At 41.1% G+C, this 26,813-nt stretch overlaps 1 protein-coding gene across 3 annotated transcripts in view; it reads right to left on the bottom strand.

Annotated features, from left to right (window-relative positions):
• Positions 1–2,537: 2,537 nt before the first annotated feature.
• The window catches only part of PPP2R3C (protein phosphatase 2 regulatory subunit B''gamma), a 39,318-nt gene continuing 15,042 nt past the window's right edge, over positions 2,538–26,813 (bottom strand). For 2 of the 3 annotated variants that reach the window (XM_056851498.1, XM_056851499.1), the window contains exons 3-4: positions 25,416–26,205; positions 23,998–24,697 (exon numbers count right to left, since the gene is read on the bottom strand). In XM_056851498.1, coding sequence (XP_056707476.1) covers positions 24,084–24,697; positions 25,416–26,205 — 1,404 coding nt within the window. In that variant the 3' untranslated portion in view covers positions 23,998–24,083. Of the gene's footprint in view, positions 2,938–4,845; positions 4,906–6,647; positions 6,786–7,765; positions 7,903–9,971; positions 10,048–10,129; positions 10,186–13,325; positions 13,459–15,287; positions 15,359–16,769; positions 16,868–19,478; positions 19,592–19,695; positions 19,801–23,997; positions 24,698–25,415; positions 26,206–26,813 lie in introns of those variants that run through there. The other variant, XM_056851500.1, reaches the window with a different exon arrangement.

The following is a 26,813-nucleotide window of genomic DNA, read 5'->3' as shown; positions in this document are numbered from 1 at the left end:
TTGTCAGAGTTTGTAAGTCGTCTTATGTATGTTCAGTGGGATGTAATTTATTGAAAAGTATGGTCCGGGGAAGAGGATTAATAAGGTCCCTTTGGTCAATATCTGTCTAATAAAGGCTAAGGCATTTTGCTTAACCTGTCTATTAGAATATAACATGCAAATATTTTGGTCCTAAACTAATTTCTATCTATGCAGAACAAGTCATATGTCTTTTTCCTGAACATCTGGTGCCTTGTTGACAGTTGTGGACAGATAATTGTGCTTCTTTGTGTTTTCAGGTTCATTTTGTATTTAGAATGTTACTTAATGAAACCTTGGTGGAAGACTGCTAGACTAAATAGAACTAACTCAAGGCATCTCTATGACTCAGTTTAATTGGCACGGTTGCATGTGTGTTCAGTCATACAGTTTATAGCAATGCGTCTTTAATACCTGTTAAACTCTTTTCTAGATGACCTTATCTGACAATTTTGTTGTCTTGTAAAGGACGGTCCTATTATTGGTTTCGCTAAAGCATATTGTTACTGCTCAGTGGGAAGAAATTTAATGTACAGAGCTATCCAGTCAGTTGAATATGCAAATGCTGGCTTTGTTATTTGTGCTGAAAAGGAAACTCAGCTGAGACTCCAGCATTCAAAAGCATTGTCAATTTATCTATATTTCATAAGATTCTGGAACAGTGCTAAACTTGCTGAATACTTGGAGTGAAAAGCTTTAAAAAATTGTATTCTTCATGATGCTCGGCTAAGGTCTGTTACATTTTTTACTGGTGTCACAGTTCTGCAGTCCCCCCTTCCACTAGCCAAAGTTTAAAAACCAGGCTCAATTAGTGGATTGATTGTTGTTAAAAAATTAATTTTTTTTAAAAAAAATAACATCTATCTATCGTGGCAATAGAGAGCAGTTTTCTAGCTGGGAAGATATTGTAGCTCTAGTATAAGGAAACACTTTCTCCAGGACAATCCATAACTAATTTTCACCAAACAGCCACAGGACAAATATTTATAGGTATATAGAACAGGATGCAAACAGCCTTCATAAAAAGTTATGGCTGAATTGATTGTATTCTGGCTTTCAGTGGGTAGACTTTAGTTTCTTGAAAACACACTTGATTAATTTAACTTTGTCGAGTTCTTTTACTAAAAGCTTGTACACTGTATAACATAAGTAGGGGCTAGGAGGCAGCAGCACAATGCACACCCATACTGTTCTTCAGTGCCTGGGGAAAACAAAAAGACACCACGGTCCATGAATCTGGAAAAGCACAGAACACACAATTACTGTCATCCTTTTCAAGCAGATGCTCAGAGAAGGAGTACTTTGAGAAGTCTGGCTTAATTTCAGAATGTTACAAAAGCTTTAATTAAACATAGTAACAACCATTCTATTTAATTCTGCAGTTTGCATCCCTCTTTGACTAGAGAATCATGCTGGTTTCAGGTCAGCCTTAAACTATGTGTGTCAAATCCATGTCTAATATCTTTGCGCAGAGTGACAAGCCCAAGGCATCAGCAATTAAGAGCTGAGTATTTTGACTGCCCAGATCTAGAATTTTTGCTAGCCATGGAGATGCTCTAGTCAGCTGTGCCTTACCCTTTAATATTTCTTTTGTGTATGCAAGTGGTACAGAAGTGTTTCTTGTAAATGCATTAAAATTTTATATTTAATATAATTTAAACCACCATTGGGCTAAGAGTCATTCTTACAATGCAGGCAAACCTTTGAATACTGCAGAGCATAGGGTGCCATTTGAAATACCAGCAGCAGGTGCTGGAATTTTTCTAAGCCAACAGATGTCCCTTTCTTAGATGACTGCGCATGGTGGAGTCACAAAAAGGTATGTTTATTTTTAACTGAGGGTATTTAGTGGTTTTTCGGGAATATATATTCAGTATACACATCCTTACAAATACTGTAAGAAAACCAGGTATGATTCCAAACCCTGTCTATGTAAGATCTTGCAGCACTGCATAAATTAAAAGTTAATGTAGTGATTGTGAGTATTTGGACTGACCATAGCTGATTGCTATGTCAGCCTCTTAACGCTTTAGATTTCTTTAGAACTAGACTGTAAGCTGCGCTGACCTGCATGGTCCAGGCTAACCTGATCTAATCAGTTCTCAGAAGTGAAGCATGGTTAGCCCTGGCTAGTACTTGAATGGGAGACCACCAAGGAAGTCCAGGGTCACTATGCAGAGGAAGGCAACAGCAAACACTTCTGAATGTCTCTTGCTTTAAAAACCCCATGAAGGGTCACCATAAATTGACTGCAACTTGATGGCACTTTCCACCATCACCACAGGCTGTAAGCTTGGTAATTCAGAGAATTTTTAATATCTGGTATTAAATACAATTGACAGTTTCAGACTGCCTGTATCTTGTAGGAGAAGCCAGTCTTTGTGTAGCAACAATTCAAGGGGTAGAGAATTCGGTTTTGTTCAAGACCACAACAATATTCAGATGTAATTTGTCTTAACTGAAAAGTGGCTTGCTACTCCCATTCAGGAAGTATTTCAATAAAGATGTGCTAGTCAACTCAACTTTAATTAAAACAAGATATTAGTTGCCTAAGACATTTGGGGAAGGGTTCAGATAAGATCCATTATATAATCCTTGTACAATGCTCTAGTTTTGCCCATCTGGGGCTACATGGTAGCTTTTCTGATTTGGGTAATGAATATGTTTAGCTCCAAATGGTCACAGTAACAGTTGGGTATATCTCCATGGATACAGTGTACTCCTGTTAACTCATGTATCATCCAGATCTGCTGTGTTGTCATTATCACTTGCTACAAGAACCTCTCTGTTCTCGTAAGTCCAGAAGCCATTAAGATCAATTAAAATGCTAGTGACAGTGTCTCCTTGGCTACTGTTGATTAAGTCCTGAAGGGAGATCTTGTAAGGATTCTTTGGCTTCACCATATCAAATATTTCATCCTAGAAAACACAAGAATTAACATAATTATTCAGGATGTAAAACTTGGTTATTTAACAAAAGAAGTGAGAAAATAAAATTTTATGTCCACTTTTAATACATGACTGTTCAGAGCAAGAAATACAGAACAAACTTACTGAAAGGAATGTTAAACTATACCGCTCAAGAGTATGTTTATACTTGCCTTCAAGCAATAGCTTACTCCTGTAGTAAAAATCTTAATTGCAGTGCTGGTCTGTATTGTAGGAGCTTGTTACTGAAGCAGGAAGGATGAAAATGGGACCTTGTTTCCAGGTCCCAGGCTAAGCCACAGCCATGCTGCTGTCTTCAGAGGGGGCATATCTTTCCAAGTCTAGTACAGTCAATAAACTACTCATGGTATACATTACAGCTACACTGAATCACTCCACAGACAGCTGCCTCCTAAGCTGTTTGTACAATGAACTCCCCTGTAGTAGTGAGCTGGGCAGGTCTTTTTGGTATGCTACCAGATTCTCCACTTCTCCCCCCAGGCTTTTGCCACTTCTCCCCCCAGGCTTTTGCCACAAAATCTACTTTGTACATCAGTTGTTTGCTGAAAGATGGGGTAGTGCACTCAGTACAGCACCTTCATGCAAACTGCTTTAAATAGCTCAATGTGGCAACACTCAAGGGGGTGGGCAAGCCATTTGTTTGCAAATGGCAAAAAGAAAGAAATCTGTTGCCCCAAGAAGAAAAACAGCTTGATGCAAATAGTGACACTAACACATTACCTGCCACCCTGGAGAATAATTTGATGAGGCTTCCAGGTAGCAGTTATGCGCACCAGCCCTCATCCTCAGCTGCCAAAACTATTGTGTGTATCCAGTGACCATTCCACTGATGGTGGAGCTTTTCTCTACCATAAGCAGCTACTTCTGCCAGAGGAATCAAATGTAAATAAAAACTTGTCAACAGCTGACCGTGACCATTAATGGAAAGCAGAGGGAGTGATGGGCAGTGCTCTCCTACTCACCAGTTTTTGCAACATCAGCTGCCATTTTGCTTATTAGTGCTGACCTTTGTAAAGCAGCAGCTTCATGTGCTAAGAATGAGAAAATCAATACATCCCGGCCAACTTGAACAATGTCACAAAGAAAGATGTATTTGATTGTAAATCATCGTCTCAGCTGAACAACATTTAAACAGATTAACAGAAAACTGGGACTTTTCTGGTACAGTAACTTAAAATTCTGGAATCCCCCTCTGCATGTCTTTATCTGCCTTGGGGAGATGGCTCACTATAACATTTTAGAATTGAAGGCATATAGGAAAAATACTGACAAGCACTATTAAGTATTTTTTAAATATCCGTTTTAGTGAAACTAGCAGCCTGGATAGCCCAGCTTGACCTGAGCTCGTGAGGGCTTGGGTTCTAAGCAGGGCTGGCCACCGTTAGTACTTGGATGGGAGACCACTAAAGAAGACCGGGGTGACTATGTGGAGGGAAGGCCCTGGCAAACCACCTCTGCTCCTCTCTTCCCTGGAATAACCCAGTGGGCGGGGTCACCAGTTGCCACTTGATGGCATGCTCTTCTGTGAAACTGAAATAGCATTCTATCAGTTTGCTAACATAAATGTACTAAATCACAGTGGGTAGCCGTGTTTGTCTGCAGTAATAGAAAAGGGCAAGAGTCCAGTAGCACCTTAAAGACTAACAAAAATATTTTCTGGTAGGGTATGAGCTTTCGTGAGCCGCAGCTCACTTCTTCAGTATCTGAAAGCTCATACCCTACCAGAAAATATTTTTGTTAGTCTTTAAGGTGCTACTGGACTCTTGCCCTTTTCTATAAATGTACTAGTTATAGGTTTTAAAAACATTTTAAAAAGCAATTTTAATGTCAATTAACTACTGTTCGCACACACACACACACACACATCACAAATCTCACCTTGACATCCTGAAAAGAAACTGGTTCTTGTCCATGTATTTTCATCTGTTCTTGAATAGCCTATTGCAATGGTACAGATCACAGAGAGATGTAATGAACAAGGGAGCCTGTTGTTTTCCTTAGTTTAAGTCCCCACTAATGAAGTTTAGTCCCTGCTATAACAATTTTATGTTTAAATGTATCATAACTTGTCAGTGTAGTATGTATGATCATTGCACTGTGGCAGTTAGACACAATCAATGCTGACACCATTGTATGAATACGAAGTTGCCTTATGAGTCATATGTGTTGGTGAATCTACCCTATTGTCGGCTCTAACTAGCTGCTGCTCTCCAGGGTCAAGGGGAGAGGTCTTTGCTCAGTGCCGGATTCTAACTGGAGATATCAAACCAGAGCCCTTTTAACATGCAAACCATGTGCTCTCCCACTGAGCTCTGGCCCCTGCCCATGATCAGCTGTTTGGAGAGGTGGGTGGCATGAACGCAGGCCTGTTTGCCTTCCTGTGAGAGAGGAAGGCAAGGGTTGAATTCAGACCTTCCCAAACAGGTGATCGGGGCTATCAAAGCTGAAAGGGCAAACCATCTGTTCAATCCATGTGCAACAATTCCTACCTCCTAGCCCATTTTGAAGAAAAGAGTTAGGACTGAGGCAGACAGCAGGCTTCATTGTTAAAATAAGCTTTTAACCCAAACTTTGAGATGAACTGTGTAAAGTGTATGCTGGAAGCAAAAATAATTGGAAGATGAAGGGCCAATTGATGTTTGTTACAGAGGAATTAATCTGCTTCATGCTGCTAAAAGAACACAGCTCTGGATGGATTTTAAACCTGCAGAGCACTTACTGTAAAAGCTTTGAAAGCATTCCAGATTTTTTTGGAAACTTTCAGCTGAATAATCCTACTCCTGAATCATTAGCAGAATACTTTTGTTTAGTAGGCACAGAATTGGAGGTGATCAATACAAAGTGGACATTGGTGTTGCAAAGAATACTTTGGAGTGGTTTGATTCTTTTGATCTGAATGAAAAAGTGTTGGATTTGACAGTGGAATCACAAAAAGGCATGCCCTATAAAAAAAACTGAGCCATGTCCCTATTTTGTAGCATTTTGTCTTCTTAAGACAAAAAAAAAAAAAGAGGGATAAAATTTCTACTGGCACTGGGGAGTTATGATGGTATCTGTAGTGGTGTAATACTGATCATTATTTAATGGTTGAATAAGCAGATCTGTGACAGATCTGATTCTGTGATCACTGCATCTATATGAAGCACTTACTAGCATTAGGAAATCACAGGTAGTCGATTAAGATTTACTTTCATAATAGGATGAGACATTTCTTCCAAACAATTAGAAGATTGTAGAAAGAACACACTAAAACACATAAAATGTTTTTGAAAAGTTCTGCTCTGGTCAATTGCAACCACAGCCTTTCCCCTCATTGAGAATGGATAGGATTCCACGTATATTCGTTATTACTGGTCATTAGCAACTTACATCTTTGGGCCAATTTTGACTTAAAAAGAAAGCGAGTTTTGGTGAAAATTTCAATTTTGAAACAATCAGATTTGCAATTAAATCACACCAGAGTATTTTCTTGATGTAACACGCACAGTAAAAATACATTCTGAACTCTCCTTTTTTTTTTTTTTTTAAAAAGGGCTTTTTAAACATTTATATCTTCCTTAAAAGTTGCCAAACCGCTCACTGGTGATTTAAAGTAATTGCCATCGGTCTCTAAGTACAGGCCCACTGACTGTAACAACACGTGTCTAAAAAAATTACTACCTCTACAAAAGGGAACTTACCCTAAAGAAATAATTAAGGGAAAAGACATTCAGGTAGCCTTTGTTCTCTATATCAAGCAGTTTGAAAATATACTGCAGAGCTGCAGGTTCCTTTCTGTTTTCTAATGCAAGTACAAAGTCCAGGTACGTCTTGTAGTCCTAAAAGCAGATGCAATCATGTTTATTATAGTCCCCTTTCTAAATTGATTTTGCAAGCAGAACATAATTGGTGGCTATTTCCTTGTAGGGGAGCAGTTAGTTTTCACTGACAGACAGCAGGAAATAGAAAATGGCTGCTGAGGAAAGAAAAGACTGCTGAAAATACTTGCCTGCTATTAGACAGGCGAACATACCCATAGATTTTCATCAACAGCATTAAAGAGCACTCTGTGTTCAACAAGGTACGAACATTTAAACAATAGTTTATCACATTCTTTGTGATTAAATTAAAATATTCCATGTATCATTTGTTCAATTGCCATTGGCTGAAATATGTCACATGACCAAATGTCCTAAAACAGAGACGTGTTAAGGGAAGGCATCTTGCTGCATATCTAAACAATACCACAGATCGTGCACTGTTCACATTATACAGAAGAGAATGAAAACTATGTGTTGCTGCTCTTATACTAGGCCCCTGTTCAGCATGCATTTGTACACATTCCTTGCAAGAAAATGAACAAAGCCTTGTTTCTACACAATGACCCAACTGAATAGTCAACTTGGGTAGGCAGACAGTGGCCACTTAGCTGACTGGGTTTAATGACCCAGAATACAGAAATGTTAGCAGGATGAGGTCCTAGACAATTACAAATAAATTATACATTATATTAAGTTTGTACACCCAGAGTTCATAAATCCCATACTGTTTTTTGCTTTTCCAATAGGAGGCAAACAGTGAAGAGTTCCCTTCCTTCCTCGTCACAACAATGAGATGTCTTATTCAGCTAGCTGCTAAGTCAGTCATGAATTCACAATGTGGGGGTTTTCATCGACCATTCAAATAATAATTTTGCCTTCACTCTAGTCAGTGTACATGCATTTCAAGTTACAGTCTTTAGAAACAGGAGGAATTAATTTTTTAAAAAACTGCTTTTATACAAAACTACTTTTACTGCAATATATTTACAAAGCTGTACCATTTCTCCATCATAAGTCAGACACTCCTGGAAGACACGGTCCAAAAATATGTTGGTCAGAGTCCCTGTTCCATAACGAGATAGTTCCTCTTTGCTAAGCATTCCATTGTGATCTTTGTCCAGATTTAAATATTGGCCTGGGGGGAGAAGAAAAAAGACATCCGTTCTAGAGTATACCCACAGCTGCAACATTTTAGAACTGTAGCAAGATAACCTTTTGATTATAACGGCTCAGGCTTTTGTGCTGAGAAGCTTGACGGAGATGATTTATATATGGGGTAGAAGAAACTAAGTAGCAGCATCAACACAGGTCCCACTGCCTTATGGTGCCTAAGAGGAAAGCGACAGGAATCAATCTATATAATGCTTATTTGCACAGAACAGCTAATAAATGATACCTGTTTCAGGTGTCCCCATCATCTAAGGCTAGATAAGTGGCAACTCAAGAACTGGCCTTCTTGGCTGTAGCACCAAGACTATGAAATTCCCTCCCCAGGGAAATTCATCTGTCCCCCTGAATCGGCAAAACGCAGCATACAAACAAGGATAAAAGAACATGAAAGATACTGCAGACTGGGCCAACCTGAGAAATCAGCAGTGGCTGAACATGGACTGACACAAACAGGACACAGGGTCTTATTCCAAGACACTGAAAGACTGGACAATTCTACCAACTATTTTGTCAGATTGCACAGAGAAGCCATTGAAATTCATAAACATCAGCACAACTTTAACAGAAAAGAAGAGAGTTTAAGAATGAATAAGGCTTGGCTTCCTGTCTTGAAAACCACCAGACTAACAAAGACTACAGTCAATAGCCATGCAGATTAGCTTTGGATTTCACACATTAACAGATCACTTCAGGATACAATGGTTCCATATTAACATACCACACCCTCATTAGCACATTATCTGGATACTTACAGGACAATGGTTAGCACATTACCTTTGTTACTTTTTGCAGGACAATGATTCAGCTCAAACCCAACCCCTTTCTGACTATATATTACTCTTCCTACACACTTGACACTGAGAGACACTGTCCTTCAGTGTTACTCCTCTGAAGATGCCTGCCACAGCTGCTGGCGAAACGTCAGGAAAGAAAATACCAAGACCACGGTTACACAGCCCGGATAACCTACGAGAACCAATGAACTCTGACTGTGAAAGCCTTCGACAATATTTAGAATGGTTTTCAACTGGCAAAGGTGTATTTTATTTTATTTGTTCAATCTATATGGAGAACATATAATGAAAGCTGGATTAGATTTATACGAAGGTGGAGTGAAAATTGGCGAAGGAACTTTAACAATTTGAGATATGCAGATGATAACATTACTAGCAGAAAAAAGTGAATATTTGAAACAACTACTGCTGAAGGTTAAAGCAGAAAGTGCCAAAGCAGGATTATAGCTGAACATCAAGAAGACAAAAGTAATGACTATTGAGGAATTACACAAATTTAAGGTTGACGATGAGCAAATCAAAATTGTTAAAGATTTTCTATTCCTTGGCTCAATCATCAACCGAAAGGAAAACTGCAGCCAAGAAATTAGAAGAAGATTGAGACTGGGAAGGGCAGCCATGAAGGAGCTAAAAAACATCCTTAAATGTAAGGATGTGTCACTGGTGACCAAGATCAAAATAATTCAAACCACAGTATTTCCAATTACTCATGTATGGGTATGAAAGTTGGACAATGAAGAAAGTTGCCAGGAAGAAAGTTGATTCATTTGAAATGTGGTGTTGGAGGAGAGTTTTATGGATATTATGGACCATGAAAAATAAGTGGGTTTGTGAAGTAGGTACGGCAAGAGAGAAAGAGTTACTGCTCAAATTCATCCAGAAGGCTTTGTGTTTGAGTGGGGATTTGAACTTAAGTTTCCCAGATCCTAATCCAGCTCATTAACCATGCTAGGAAAAGCTGAAGGCAGCAGGAAAAGAGGAAGGCCCAACTTGAGATGGATTGACTCAATCATGAAAGCCATGGCCCTCAGTTTGCAGGACCTAAGCAAGGCTGTTAATGATAGGAATTTTTGGAGGTCATTAACTCAGAGGGTTGCCATAAGTCAGAAGCAACTTGATGGTCTTAACACACACAAGAGCAAAAACAACAACAACCCAGTAACAATTTCACATAGAGGAGAATTCTGCTTTCAGAGGCTGAAGTTATAGAATCCAAATTATAATACATATGGGACCATACCATACACCCTCAATGCAGAAGGAGCAGAAAACCAGTTGGTTTCTTGACTTTCTTTAGAAAGTTCTTCATCTCGTAACTGAAGGAATATGAAAATACTGAGTTAGAGCTCATTAAGTGTAACAAGGACATAAAAAAGAAAACTACATCAAAATACCAACCTCTAATAGGTCATCTAGGAAGCTGCAGGCTAAAATATCCTGTATTTTTATCTTTCCTAGAAGAAAAAAATAATTAACAAAAATAATGTACACATATTTATACACATCCCACTTTCTCCTGATAAGCTGCAGAATGAGTGACCTTTAACACAGAGTGGGAAGAGGTCAAGAAAATTGAATCAGCCAGGCCAATAGGAAGAGCTTTGCTCTCTCACTTTCTAAAATGCATATTAGCTGGCTACTGAAGAATAACTAGTGAATGGCTGGGGTATGCTTGGAGCTACAGCAGGGACTGTTACAGCACATTCCTGAGAGGAATGGCTCCGCCGGTTCCAGTAGTTTCAGCTGCGCTGCCTCCAAAGGAGGTCCCCCCCCGGGCCGAAACCTTTCCCTTCGCAAAAAAAACCGTGCAACCCTTCATAGGGTTGCGTGGGAGATACACCACCTAAAAAGGTGGCGTATCTCACGAAAATAAAAAAGGGGTGTTCCTGGCCCAAAAGGGCTTTGGAGGCAACCTAAAGGCGGCTCCTCCCCCAGCCCGGAGCCAGAACGCCCTGGGAACACCTTCCAGGACTCCAGAACACCTCCTGGGGTGCCAACATGGGCTTTTAAGCCAGTGGGACACCGGCGGAAGGCCCCTTCAGTGTCTTGGGAGGTGCTGCCACAGCAGCGCCTGGCGCCCGGGCCTTCCCACCAGCGTTGGGGCCACGAACGCTGGTGTAAGTTGGCCGGACGCCGGCGGGGGCCCCGAACGCTGGGGCAGCGCCTTCCTGGCCTCCTAAGGGCTTTCAACCTTCAGGCTCAGGAATGTGCTGTCAGACTCCATTTATTTCCAAGACGCTTGTATGGGAACAACAATTTTAGTGTTTGAAAACCTTTCCATCAGTCAAAATAAGAGTAAAGCACAAATTATTTAGCCACTATTTAGTTGTTTAGCTATTTAGCCTTACACAAGTCTAAGACAACAAGTAGCAGGAAAATAATTCAATAAGAGGTTCCTACTGATCGAAAAGGTATTCTTCCAGAGGAATTGCGTTCACATTTCTTTGAAAAGCAGAAAAAGTTGTTGTTATTGTTGTTATTTATTGCATTTATAGCCCACCCTCATTCCCAGCAAGCTGGGCTCAGAGCGGGTCACAACATTATAATCATAAAAACATCAGTTAAAACATACTTTAAAATTACATATTCCAAACAATACAATAAGCAAGATGGCATTAATTGTCATGGATCATGGGCACTAAAAAACCCTGGTCAGACAGTGGACCCCCCAAACCTAATTGGGGGTAGGATGGGGATGCCAGCTACGATAGTAATGGGGAAACAACTTGTGGGTACCCTCAGTTGTAGGCCTGGCGGAACAGTTCCACTTTGCAGGCCCTGCGGAGTTCATTTAGGTCCCGCAGGGCCCTGATTTTACTTTGAAGACTGTTCCACCAGGTTGGGGCTGAAAAATCTCTAGCCCTCGTTGAGGACAGCTGCACACCGTGGGCCGGGGACCACCAGTAAGTTGTTGTTCATTGAGCGTAATGCTCTCGGGGGGCGGGGGTATACCAGGAGAGGTGGTCCCATACAAGTTCTTGTACAATTTCACTATTTTTACTGGCATTCCTCTAGTCCTGAATTCATGGACATCCTTGAATGAATTTTCAGATGGAAAAAAGTGAAATAACTACCCAACTCCAGAGCAGCTTCAATATGTTCAATGGGGTATTTCAAAGGAATAGAGCAAAGCCTAAGGCTTGGATCCACTGCATTTCAAAGGGTATTTTAGGCTGCCTGCAGCAGAAAGGAGTGAGAAAGCCACATTCTGCAGGTAGAAATCCTTCTGCCCATGGAAACTCCTTACTGGATCCAAGCCTATGGATGTAATGTAGAAAATTCAAGATTGCTGCTGAGCTTACAATAGTGAAAAGGAGCACTGCAGCTGAATTTTGTGGGACCAATATGATAACTGCCCTGACCTGGATGGCCCAGGCTAGCCTGATCTCGTCAGATCTCAGAAGCTAAGCAGGGTCAGACCTGGTTAGTATTTGGATGGGAGACCACCAAGAAATACCAGGGTTGCTTTGCAGAGGAAGGCACTGGCAAACCACCTCTGTTAGTCTCTTGCCATGAAAACCCCAAAAGGGGTCGCCATAAGTTGGCTGCGACTTGACGGCACTTTACACACACACAATATGATAGCTATGATTAAGAAGTCATGTATTATGAACTGCCTACTCCCATATGAACCTACCCGACCTCTTTGGTCATCTTCAGAGACCTGCTTAAGGTTTCCCCACCATTTGCAGCTAGATGGGTGGCAACTCAAGAAAGAGTCTTCTTGGTTGTGGTGCTGAAACTTTGGAACTCCCTGCCCTGGCAGATTCCTCGGTCCCCCTCTATTGTTGTCTTCCACCAGTGGGTAAAGACTTTTTTGTGCGTTTGGAGATCCCCTCACTATCTCTTACTAGCCCTCCTCTCTATGTGCTTATATTTGTCTAAGTATTTAAATGCTTTATTTAACTGTTTTAAATATTTTAGATATATTTCTATTTTCAATGTTTTAATGTTGAGAATGTTACTACCATGGGGAACTTCAGCATAGACATGTTTTAAATTAATAAGAACACCCAATGATTAAAACAACAGCAGGTGACCGTCAAACGTGAGAGTATGCTTTTGTGCATTCTGGTAAGCATTAGCGGAGTCTGCTGCTTGTTCTAGAGCACTGCTTTTGTGAGGGCAGCACCCCAAGTCTTAGCCAGTCTGTGCCTGCCTGGGAGCTCTTGTGTGCATCAAGGACCCAGAAAAGTAAAGCCAAGGCAGCACTCAGCTTTGCTCCTCTATCAGATGATTCTGCATCAACACATGATCAAACTAGTTTTGCTGTGCTACTTGCATTCCACACAAGTGATGCAAAGTCAACCTTATTAAATTGTTTACAATTCTTTGCCTGGTATATTATCCTACCATTAAAAAAGGCACACAGGAGAGCCCAAGCATTCAGATGACAGGCATGCTACAATAAATCTTTCATGGGCTTAATCATGCAGGTGAATGCTGTGCTCAAGAAAAGCCCCACAGTGCTAATTATACCTGCAACACTCAGACTGCAGAACTGAAATCTAGGAAAACTCTCTCAACATTAACAAAACAAATCCCTATATTCATTATAATAAGTTTTTTAAAAGCTGGCAACAGCTGAACTTGCCTGTTCTAAGAGGATCTAAAAAGAAGAAGAACTTTCTGACTGCAGTGCAGACATAGAACGAATAAAAAGATTTTTCTAAACCATCCAACTGTGGCAAAGTGGGGATGAGTTCCAGGATATAATTTTCTAAATCCTGGAAAATAAAACAAGAAAAATCAGAGTATAAGTATCACTGTGATTTGAGCTGCAATTGTCCACACTTCTATTTTACTTTATAATATGTCTGTCAAATCTTAGTTTGTCTTTGGCTTAACCTTCTGCTCCTAGGATAAAATACCACTGAACACTTTCTTGTCCTTATAATTGTGGAACTGGATATCTAATGGGTTTTCCCCAGGTTTCAGACAGGTTTTTATTTTATGCAATTCATATGGAATATCAGCTAACTAAAATTGGGCTGGATTTAAGCCACTGACTGATAGAATTTCTGTGAATGTAGAATTATGACAGTTTTTAAATGAACAAGTTAATGGCCTGCAAGGAATACATTGTGTGTGTGTGTGTGTGTGTGTGTGTGTGTGTGTGTGTGTGTGTGGAGTGTGTGAAATTTCTCCTGATCCAATACTTTTCCTTCCAAGTTACAATAATTTCATAAGGGCTTGAGCAGGCCAGTTTCTTTATCTTTCTTTCTTTTTATAAAATTCCCTTCCCTTTCCTCTTTAACTCATATTAAATCTTCCAAACATTCTATGCCTGCTAGAACATTCTTTGATCTCATCAGGTTGCTTTCGGACATTATAAAAATGTACAAACTAATATTTTTCTGCTCATCCAAGCAGTCTGCCAAGTATGCAGAGACTCTGATCTTGTTCTGTTGCCCTACTGATAGACATTCTGCTTTGAAGGTAACTAACTTGGACAAGTCACAAGTTGAAGATCTACAAGAAACTGTGGGGGCAGGAGAGAGAGACGATTTAGAAATTCTCTCCCCACAACCAGATCTTCTCATGTAGGATTCTATAAACTGTTGCATGCTTGAGCAGGTCAGTTTTTTCATCTCCCTCTTTGTCACCTTTTAACTAATTGCTTAACATTCCATACCACATCCTGGAACATGTTCATTCCTCATTAAGCTGATTTTTTAACCCTTTGGGTTAATTTATCAAACATCTAATTCTGAACTGTGGCTCACACTGTGAGTCAAAGAAGTCATGCCATGGGTCCAGCTACAGAAAGGAAACATGTTTCTACAAATTTAGAGGAATCCCCAGGTTTATAGGAAAATACCAAAGCTTAAAAAACCCTGAGTAGTTTAGCCCTCCCCCCTCATGGAGAAGTGATGCCTGTGCAAGTGCAGACATTGCAACTCAAACAACCTTTCCTTGCCTGTGCGTGCCTTGCTGCTCTCTCTTTCATACACACACACACATTTATTTAGAAATTAATACATTTACATCTCAGTGTCTCTTATCTATCTTTCTCAAGAGAGATGAGATAGAGGATGCAAGAAAGAAGGGTTAATGGACACTCCAAATGATACCGCTATCTGCTCACCCTATGTATAACATCCTTCCTGACACATCTGATTTTGTGAGAGGCCTCTCTACTACAAGCACAATATAACTTAAGATACAGGTGTTGAAGTTTTGTCAAATAGAGTCATCCAGCTCAGTACAGAGGAATCAACAAGATAGTCCTGGACATTCCTTGCAGCTGTTCTTTCTCTGGAATTTATCAGGTACTTATCCTAGTAAAACATTCTACAAGGAATGCTGCATGAACAAAAATACCAGTTAGACAGATACTTCTAACACTGCATTATCCCTATCTATCTAGATAGCTCTATCTAGCTTCAGCACAATACTACTTACCCGAAGTTTCCTTGGCCAATCTCCTTACTAACTATAAACAATATATGTCCACTTTACCTGCTTCTTTCAGACTAAGAGACCCAAAAGCAAATGCTTGGATAACATGATTATACTAGAGAAATACATTCCGTGCTGAGCATACATCACTTACTGATTCTCTGAGATAACCTTGTCCAGCCACATCATATAAACTGAGGCCTATTCTTGTCTGGTATAGCCATACTGCGAAACCAAAACAGAAATATTATGATGGAATCTGTTTTGAGGTAATAAAATTTCCTAATATGCTGAATTCAATTCTCATAAAGTCAAATTCTGCAGATCCACAGCAAGGTAAATAAAATAGTTACATTACACACATCATGCAAAATTACTTCCTAAACAATTAAAAGAAATGGGAACAGCGTTACTTATACTAATTTGGGCTCTAATCGGAAAAAAGAGGTGCAGTAAGTGGAGGGAGGGAGCAAGGGAAGCCAGTATGCGAACAAGTTGCCAATCCAACTGCAGGAGCAAAATGCAGATAGCTGCACTTACTGGATAAAATTGGCAGCTATTTTTTACTGAGAACATGCACTGCCCTTAACAGTCTGCTTTTATACTAAGCAAATGAATTTCAAACCAACATGTCATCAGAAAGCCAAGTGTCTATTTGAGCGAAAGGCGACAGAATAAGATTTCAAACATTTCATTTCATGACCCATTTTTAGTAGAAAAACTAACTCTTTCCAATTACAGATCCATGGGATGGAACCAGCAAATACTTGCAGGAGGAAATAATATAGTTTCAGTGTAATTTAGCATCTTGTGGTGATTTACCAGCAGGAAGCAAAGTGAGCTGATATAGGGTAGTGGATGAAACGATGAGTGGAAATGTGGGCAGTCCCTAGTAGTTTCACAGTAGCCTACCTGACAAGCATTTTTTGAGGGGATAGTAAGATGTGAAGTGGCTGTTAACTCTGCCGTACATTAAAGTAATGCTGTTTTGGGGCATTTGGGATACCAAGTGGCAGCTCTTGGATAGCAACCAGGCTACCAGATAACTCTGTGCCACCCCACCTCTTTCTGTATGAGTTGAAAGATCTGAAGGGGAGGGCAATGCTGTCACTTTGCAGCAGATCTTCTCACAGTGCCTTGGAAGCCGGAGGCGTTTCTTGCATCGCTTTTGGCTTGCACGGCACAAATTACTGGGCGAGTGTGGCAAATGCACAGGTCAGGTCAGCAGCAGTGTGCAAGACGCTCACTGTTACTGCTGACCTGCAAACCTTTTGTGCAAAGTGACACCCTGCACCAAAAGCCTCTGCACAAATTGTAACTTTTGCTACTTCCAAAAGAAATATTTTTTTTCTTACATAATTATAAAACATATTCCGTTAAATTTTGGTTTTTCTCTTCTGATCTTTTTGATAGACTTTCTTCTCCTTTCTAAACTCTCAAAAACAAACTTCCGGCAAATCTTTTCCCTTCACCCATGGTGGTAAAAAGATTGCACTTTAGAAAAATGAAATCCAAGATACTTATTCTTGTTAGATTCCATATTCCACAGTTCATCAAGGTAAACTGTTTATCTTCTTACTATGCACGTTCCAGAACTACTATAAACATATTATCACAGAATTTGAAACAAACCCACCTTTTCTCATCACATAATTGAAAAACTGCATGATAGATATCCTTCCGTAAGGATCATTGTGAAGTAATTTAGCATAGACTTTAGCTGTAAAGAACTGCCTGTGAAACATAAAAGTAACAATAATGAAGTCCCGCAGATCAAATATAATTCTACCAAAGCTGTAGTCAATTTAATAATTTAAAATTCTTCTGGTAATTGTTTTGTGGCAATGTGAGGAATAGGTTTGAATTCTTTTGTGTTTGTTTTGTGACCTGATAGAGTAGGAGTATTCCAGAAAAGTGTGGAATGCAGTAGGGATGAGGAACTACTCATCACCACTCTTAGACTTTTAGTGTATATGTAACAAAGCGACATGACAAGTCTAATAAATTCGACACATATAACAGTCTAATAGAGACTTTCTGATAAGATTTCCCTGTCTGAGGACAAACGCTTTCTTACAGCCCATTCCTGAGAGCTGCAGCGGCCAGGGACAGTGTGGCCATGGCGGCGCCGCAGTGCCTCCAAAGAGGTTTCGACGCAGCGAAGGGGAAAAAAGGCTATTTTTAATTAAAAATTAGGAAAAGGGGAAAATAGACCCATTGAAAACAGCGATGCTGCACCAACAAAAAGGTGGTGCAGCACTGCCATTGCTCAAGGGGGCGTTCCCGGGCTGAAAGTGGTTAGGAGGCTGCCTAATGGCAGCTCCGCCCCCCAAACACGCCAGGAACGTCTCCTGTGATGCCAGCGCGAGGACTTGCGCCAGGAGGATGCCAGTGGGAAGCCAAGCTGGCGTCCAAGGGCCGTGCTACTGCCACAATCCAGAAGGACCAGTGTGTCCATGCCAGTTTAGATGGCACAAGTGGTATGGGGGTTGGTGTAGGGGTCACACCACCTCCTAAGACCATTCAGCCCCTGACCTCAGGAATGGGCTGTCAGCTAGCAGATGAACGGTCCCATTGTTTTCTGTGAAACTGAAAAGCTGCCAAAAGGAAACAAGCAGATTTAGGGGGTTACAGCACTTTGTATTCCCAGCGATGTATTAAGAGTTTGAAAATGTTGTAAAAAACATCGCTTTAAAAGGGTTTTTGGATACAACGGCTTATAAATGGTTGGAAGACGTCTTCACAGCTAAAGGGGCCAAACAAAGTGCGAACAGTATTTTTTATAACGTTTTCAAACTCTTAATGCATCGGTGGGAATACACAGAAAGTGCGAACAGTAATTTTTATAACATTTTCAAACTCTTAATACATCGCTGGGAATACAAGTGCGGTAACCCTATTAGACAGGGGCTGTGGTGATAAGAGAGAGGAGAAGCAATTTCTTTGGGGGGAAATAGTCTAGAGAAAGTGGTTAATTCCCTCTCCCCTAGAACCACAGCCCTGATCTAATTTGTCCCACCCTTTCAGCAGTGGCTTTTAAAGCCTTTGATCATGGACCTTCTGCATAACATCCATTTGGTCTTGAGTTAATGTTAATCATCAAAGGTTTGTCTCAGAGGCACATCCTGGTTAAACAGTTCTATTTGACTCAATACAGGAAGTCACAGTCCTCAAGATCTGAGCAAGTCTGTTAATGACAGGACGTTTTGGAGGTCATTAATTCATAGGATCGCCATAAGTCAGAAGCAACTTGACGGCACTTAACACACACCCGCATAATATTAGTCCATAATTATTTCATCTCAGTCCAAGTTTGAAAGAGCAGCAGAAGCAAAATGAAGTCAGGACAGTAATTACTATCGCCTTTTAACAATTTATCATTGCTTATTTATTTCCATTACAAATTTTGGTCCCTCTGAATTTTAGGTTTCGTTCTAAAAAATAAAGTCTTCAGCACTTTTTATTGCAGAGGTAGAAGTAGAAAGTGTGGGTAGTTTTTGTCCCAGTTTTCTAGAACAGGAAGGGGAAGCAGCAAAACAGCTGGAGGGATAGTACTTGTATGTTGATCTTGTGCTAAAGCACTAGAACGATCGTTTGCCACTTACCTATTTCGAAATGTAAAGAACCATTATAGCACATGTGTGATAACAAAAAAGGGGGTTAGAGGGCCACTACAGCAGCTGTGACGATCATGCCCCTGGGAGCCAATGCAGAGGCACTAAAGAGCACACATGGAAGATATTTTTTTTAAAGACAAGGGAAGTGTGCAACACACTTCCAAGTATGGAAGCTCTGTTGACAACACACATGCCTTTGCACTAGCAACAGAAATGAAAACAACACAGAGAATCCTCACTGTGTGGAAGCAATTGACCAAACCCATCTGTGACCCTAGCAGATAAGGACACCCTACTGAATGTGAGCTTGGAGGAGGGGAGAAAAATATACCCTGCTCTCGGCTCCTTGGAGGAAGGATGGGATGAAAAATTACTACATAATAACTCTTTTGAGCGATCTGAAGGGCAGAGGGAAGGGCATCCTCCTGGCGTATATGGGAAGGAATTTCCATATTTGATTCAACATCTCTACTTCACTACAGTCAGCAGAAATCTTGCTGCTATGGGTTTATTCTAAAATTAAAACTTTGTAGTTCAATTTTACCACAGTTTTAACTAAACCACTGTTGAACTCTTCTCTAAAAACTCTGCTATGGAGCTATCTAGAAATTCAATAAAATATAAACATAACAAAACTCAACAACCTGCAATTTAATTGTTTGCCTAGTTAACTAAAAACTGTAGATGAAGTAGACTAGATTAAGCATGTTAAAAAACAGAATCCTTACTTGCACTTGGATCCAGCTTTCTCACCAACTTTCAAGAAGCTTTCATAGTTGATCATTGCTTCATCCCCCATCATTGGTCGTGTCTGATGTTTATCCAGCAGAAACCACAAATTCTTAAAGGGGATTAAAACTCATTAGGGAAAGATCATATAACCAATTATATGCTCTAAAATTACAAATGTTTACAATCAAGCAACACATTTTAACGTTTTCTTACCTGCAGTTCTTCGTTATCTAACAGCTCTCTACTTTTTCTCTGCAAAAACACTGCTCTGGATTCTTCTCTTAATTTCTGCAATAAAATTTCATCTTCAGCTGGGAGCTAAAAAAGATAAGAGTTATTTGCAGTAACAGTGGTGATTGAACAGATACCATACAAATACATACAAAAATGGTCCACAGCCACAAAGAAGTCAGACTACTTAGCATCATTATGCAAGGACAAACAAATGAAGAATACGAGACTGAAGTGTGTAACCTGTCCCAACTATTTTTTCATGTGCTCTTTTACTTATATTGGAATCCATAGGTGTGTACAAGGCAAAACTCTTCACTCTCGGGTTGCCTTTATAAATTAATATATGCTCAGGCAAATTTTAAACATCTAACATTGAAACTTGGCTACAAAAATCAAGATCCCCCCCAACTACCCACTGAAGTGAGCTTGTTAAATGCAATTAATTCCTTGCAAATCCATTTGAAGAGCTCAGGATGCAGGTATGGACCCATATTTGTTTCATGTTACATTTCTGCCACGGGGGTTCTTGCACTCTGGTAACTTCCTTGTAAGTTTGGTTCTTTGGCTCTTGCTGGCCATTGCTACATCATTGAGAATGGACAAGGAAATTCAATTTCTCCAAGATAGCCCCATCGCCACTTGCAGAGGTCAGTACTGAGGATTCAAATATGATACAAGCTTCTTGACATCCTATTTCCATTTACTGCTGATGAACAGCAGTATGACAGATGGCAGCCGACATCCAACATACATGGAGAGGTAGTCCACACATACACAGCAGTTACAAGTGCGGGCAGCCTAATATACACAAATTTCTGCAGCTTCTTTTCAGACTTCATGATAAACTTTGTTTAAATCAGTTTGTTGTACAAACCTCAGTTAATCAAGCAGATGTTCATAACAGACTAAAGTTGGTTTGTAAACCTGTCTGCTGTTTGCAGCCTTTTCTGCTTCAAAGCCTAATCCCTGGATGCTGCCTCAAACTCCCTTGCATTACCCAAATGCTGGCAAAGCATTACTACATACACAGCTCACATGCTATTGTCTCAACAAAGGGGTAGGAAAAGCCTACAGCAAGTCAAGCAACTTTGGAGAAATTTGGCAAAGCCAGTCATCTTCCTGTCTGCTGCATTTCCTAAATCTTCTCCCCCTGGGGAAAACAGATTATTTTCCAGCTTTAATTTCCTGTTCTCCTCTCTTGCCATTTCACAATATTCTAATCATGTTTCTCTCAAAAATAAAATTAAAAGCTTAGCTTGAAATATATGTATGTCAAGTTAGTCACTACCTTTTTCTTGGGAAACTAAGAAGGAACTCACTTCAGGGAGAGAAAGGTGTGGCACAGTGCTTTCTATGCCACAAATTCTATTGTGTATATAGCAAACTGAACACAAGTATGGGATTATAAACACAGGACGGCCCACTGCTTTTAACTTTCCTCTCCTGAGAGGCTGCTTCCAGACAGTCCTGATTGGTGAGTCCTCGTTAGTAGGCAGGGGACAAAAAAAGGTGTCCTTAGAAAAAGCCATCTGTAGCCAATTTGTCTAGAGCAGCTCAATTTTTCTGTTCAGTGCAGAAGACTTTTTATCTCTGAATAAACTGGAATTTCTCAATGCAGGCATAATGAAAACCTACAGTTAGTATAAAACTAGTTAAAATTAAAGTACAAAGTTTGCTTCAGAACCCCAGTTTAGCACCAAACAAATTACTGTGTGTTGAAAAGTCTGCCTTTGGATGTTAATATTAACCTTGGTTTACTGTGACGTCTAAATGCATCCCTACTCTTCTGTAGGTTACCTTTACAGACGAGAGGGTTGCCAAATTGATATCCCCGAGGCCCTCGTCTCCTGGGGACTCCCATTTTTTGCCATGGCTTGTCCCCCCCTTTTCCCCCCTGTAGACACATACACCAGTGTGGGCCTAAGATTGATAGGAGTCTGAATTAACCCGATATCAAGAGGCAGTGTCACGCTAAGGTGGAAGGCAGGGCAGCTCCTCTATCAAGCAAGGGACCTTGAAACATCAATGAAATACCACCCTAAGAGGGATTTAATTAAGGGCCATTTCCCCCAAGGACCTCAGAGCCTTTTCCCAGATAATGTGATCCTAACAAAGGACTCAGATCTCCAAAACAATATGCAACAGGCCAATTCCAGCAACTTCCCAGCTATCTCAATGACTGGATAGAAAGATTTCTACCCTTCCCCAATCATGATAAGCTCCCAGTCATAGATACTTACCTATTTAACTTCCAAATTTCCCCAAGGAACATTACTCTCAAGACACAAAGGAAAAACTCCCTTCCACAATACAAACAAAGGATTTCCACATTCTGATTCCAACACCCTGTCCCTTCCTTAGTCTCAGCAAAATGATATAAAGAGTCCCACTTTTGTAGCCAGTTTGGAACACATCCTATTACCCCAGCCTCTCAGTTGGCTTCTCGCTTCTCTGTTCTATGGACCTGTCTCCGCATCTCCTTCCCCTGGCTGGTCAGTTTCGCCCCTGATGCTGCTTTGTCGCTGCTGAGAAGAACCCTCCTTCTATTCAGGAATAGGCCCATATGTCTTGTTTCCCCCCTTTTTACTTTTATTCCTCAAGAAGGTAGGCAGTTTTTACAGGAGAAAGTTTTGTGCTGGATCTATCACTGTGCATTTTCTTTTCTGTAGCCCCCCCCCCCCACTTTTGAAAGCCAGCATGGTGTAGTGGTTAACGTGTCAGACTAGGACCTGGGAAACCCAGGTTCAATTCCCCACTTGTATCATGGAAGCTTGCTGGGTGACGCTGGGCCAGTCACACACTCTCAGCCCCGACCCTGGCTTGTATTTGGATGGGATACCTCCAAGGAATACCAGGGTCATGATGAAAAGGCAGGCAATGGCAAACTACCTCCAAACTTCTCTTGCCTTGAAAACCCTATGGAGTCACCATGTCAGCTATGCCTTGACAGCAAAAAATATAAGGAAAGAAAAAAAGGGGGGGGAAATCCCCTTTTGCTCTGCAAATTACTTAACTTAATTTGGTCTTTTTTTCTGTTTATTAAATAAAAATAATTTCCCCTAGTTCTTTTGAATGTTGGTCTGAATCTGGAACTTGGTATACACAACCTAGATCTCAAGGTTTGAAATACCCAAAATATACATGTTCTAGCAAGGAGACACCTTCTCACATTGCAGGTCCTTCACATGTATGTTGATTTGGGGAACACCTGGAGGAGACAACAAACACTTAAGATTTTTGTAAGTGGTAACTCAAACAAGAATTCAAAAGTTAAAACATGTTCAAGGCATCTGCAATCACAAGAGAAATTGCTTCAGTATGTGAAATACTTGTATGTGTGAGCGAGGTAATTTTTGAACCTAATTTGATCTTATGCCTGCCAACCCATGATACTTCCAGTACCTAAATACAGACCACTCGCTGATTTTCATCCCTTCTAGTATACTCTTTATTAAAAAACAGACATGTAGAAGGTTGCCTTTTAAAAGTTTAGCAGCACTGTTACATTCCTGTATTCAGTTCATAGCTTGGACACATGGATCCCAAAGTACAAGTAGACAGCACTCTCATGTACATGCAAGGGCCATTGCTAATTTCTCTTCCAGCAGCATCTCTTCACACTACCATCACATGCCACAAGGGAAACTCCATTGAGCAGATGGAGGGGGGGAATGAAGGGGCAGAAAAGTTCTAATGAGTTCACATAAGTGTCTTCTGTTTACGCCCATTGGGTTCAAACCATAAAAGCCTAAAGAATTTTGAGAAGAACCCTTCTTTTGGAAGTTCAATGGCCAAGAAAAACATGTTCATTCTACTGCACACTTCAAACAGCAAGCAAATACGTTTGTGAACTGCTAAATATCCTGAACTGAAGTGAGACTGCTAATCTTCCCAACTAACAGTGCAATCCTAAAGAGAGTTACTCCAGTCTAAGCCCACTGAAATGAATGGGCTTAAACTGGAGTAACTTTCTTTAGAATTGCAGTGTTAATGATAAGTCCAACTGTAAACCCAATTTCTCATTCCATTTGCTTCTGAAAGATCTAACTATTAAATACACATATAGAATTACCCTGTATATATGACAAAATTTATTAGGAGGGAAAGAAACAAATCACAGAATTATTGGAGAATCATACAGTGAAAATGTACTTTACTTCAAAAGGACATTGAAATGAACAGTGATGCATAACACTTACTGTATTCAAGTACATTTTAAGAAGTATTTTAAAAGTTGGTTTATTTTTTTAAGTATTGAAAAACAAAGAAGTTGACAATCAGTGCAGAAATAAAAGAGGTAGAAAAAAGTTGTCTAGCACCAATTCCACAGAAAGCCCACCAAAAGCACCAGCTCAACCACATCATGATTACTCTTTGTGGAACTGCTTCCGGGTACAACCACCACGCCTCCTTGGCCTTCCTCTCCTTCCCCTTGAAGATGCCCCAAGTACACGTGGGTCTGGAAGAGGTGCCTGCTCCTGGGACACTAAAGGGGTTGAGCGTTCCCGGTGTAATCCAGAAAGGCCAAAACTTTCCCTCTGGGCAGGTGCAGGAGAGGGTGTCCTCACTTGGGAAGCTGGAGGGAAAGACCTTGTTGCTGAAAAGAACTCCACAAGTGTGTGTCTAAGTAGACTGAGCTCCTGGCGGAAGCGAACAATCTCAGCGTCAGTTCTGTTAGCATCCAGGACATGCTGAGTCCTCTGCTGCTGCCACTCCTCCTGGCGGGCCCTGAGCTCGGCTTCAGCTGCCCGTCGTTGCTCTCGCCTTGCCAGTCGCATCTCCCTGATGAGGCTGTTCTGAAATGACTGCTGCTGTTCAAGGAAAAGACGGAATGTTGTGTCCATGGCCTCCCTCCCAACCCTTATCTCCTCAAGCAGGCAACTGATGGTTTCCTCCCTTGCCCGGCGTCTTCTAGCCCTCAGCTGTGCCCTCCTGCCCACTGCTGGCCTTCGCACAGTCTTGGAGTCATGCCTTGGTCTTCCTGTTTCACACAAAAAAAGAAAAGTAACGACAAAGTGTTAATATACTTAGTAAAAAGTAGTAACTATAATAATGTATTAATCATTGTACAAAAATAACTTTGCCGGGGTGAGGAAATTTGTTGCTACCATGTCTCTGTTTAGATATGGATCTATTAGGCTCTATTAGGAAAGCAATGCTCAGCAAACAGAGGCCAAGTAAAGAAGTATATTAGTGCCATCGTCCTACAGATTCTCATCTTATATGTGCAGCCAGTTTTGGTAACTGGGATCTCTCTCTGGTAAGAAAACGTTTAGGCAAAAGGAATAGCAATAGCTTGATAGTAGTATCAGTATTCTACTAAGTATATGACAAGGCAGGATAACTTCAGCATCAGTTGAATCAGAAAACAGTGAAAGAAGCGTCTTCGGGTCACTTTGTGCAACCCCTTTCCAATACACAATTAAATGCCCTTTTGGAAATTTGTTTGAAAACCAGAGAGGCAGGGGCTCAACTCAGTGAAACTGCAGGACTGCCAGAAGGCATAAGCTCAAGGATGTGATCAACATGAGCAAATTTCCCTGTGTGAACTGGGCAGGTGGGAGGGGCGGGATTTAAAGAGACAAAGGTGGCCAGCACCATCCCCATGGATTAGTAAGTTAAATGGTCAGAGCAAAAAGAAATAGAAGCAGCCCTTATCTCCCCCAAGATTTATGGAAGAAATTACTAGGAACACTCACCTGTGGCAACTTTGTCCTGGATCCCTGTGTTCAAAATCTGTTCCGAACGACAGGTGGGAGACGATGGCTGTGGAGCCTGAGCAGCAGCTGGCCTGGAAGGCATGAAGGTGTCTGGTTCCTGGAAAGCAGACTGCGGATCCTCCTCCAAGGCAGGTGCAATGGCCACTATGCTGGAGGACGAGGAGGAAACCGGCTGCAATGGCAGCTGAAAAGCAGTGGCTTCCTCAAGTTCAGATTCCACCTTAATCTTTAGTACTTCCTGCAGGGGCTGCGTGGTATCACTGATCCCATCATCAAAGGCTGCCTCAGACTCAGAGTCCTCTTCCACCTTCCAGGAAATTTCTGGGATAGGTTCCCAGGATGGTCCTGGTTGAACCATGGTAGTGGAGGACTGGAGCATCATTGTTTGACTTATGGAGGAAGGGGCCATTTCTGTTTCTCCTCCACAGATCTCATCCAGCTCCCTAAAGAAACGGCAGCGAACTGGCATGGACCCTGCCTTGCTCATAGCATCCTTTGCCTTTCGGTAGGCTTTGCGAAGGTCCCGGATGCGGTTGTTACACTGGATTCGTGTGCGTAGGAATCCTTCCTCAGCCATCTTCTTGGCAAGTACAGCATAGAGATCACTGTTGGTAGGCATGTTTTGAACTCGGCGCTGGACCAGCAAAGTGTTCCAGTGACCCAAGAGGACTCTGGTCTCCTCATCGGTCCAGGTGGGTCCACGAGGGGCCCGGCCAGATGATTTGGATTTGCCTGGCTGTTCTCCCTCCATGACAGTTGGGAATGGTTCCTGGAGAAAAAAGGCAAAGTTGTCTCTGCAGACTGTGTCCAGTGTCAAGGAGGGATTTGCACCCACAGCATGAGTGTGTATCTGCAAAGGGGCAGGACACAACACAGATGCGCTGCAATATCACTTCCATAAAGAGGGACAACAGAATACAAGAGCCCATCATGAAAGATGCTGGATGTGATGAGCAGAGGACAGCAACCCAACAGAGCTGCTTATGACACGGAAGTTCTTGACATATTTTCACAAATCCCCAAACTACAGGGCAAACTCAAACTTCGGTGCTTACCCCCTTGTACAGCAGGTATCTCCCCATCACTGAATCACCCTGAGGTACACTTCCATCCCTGTACATAACCAACTCATGTTTGCTGTTCCAAAAAACGAGAAACCATGGGGGGAAATACTACAAAAATATAACATGTAACGAGTCCAGAGTCTCCCACACAGGACAGACACTGCTAGTGTACCAGCCCATCAAAGAGGATGTGCAGCTGTACTCAGCAGGAGGAAAAGTGCTATAGGCACTTGAACAGCAACACTACATTATTTTAAATATAAGTAGGAATTTAGCACGAAACAGCCAAAGCTTTGGAACCAGAGAGCTACCA

The sequence above is a fragment of the Euleptes europaea genome, chromosome 6, assembly GCF_029931775.1.
Source record: "Euleptes europaea isolate rEulEur1 chromosome 6, rEulEur1.hap1, whole genome shotgun sequence".
Classification (NCBI taxonomy): Eukaryota; Metazoa; Chordata; class Lepidosauria; order Squamata; family Sphaerodactylidae; genus Euleptes; species Euleptes europaea.
Note: the sequence above shows the minus strand (reverse complement) of the source record. Positions and strands in the feature narration are given on the sequence as shown.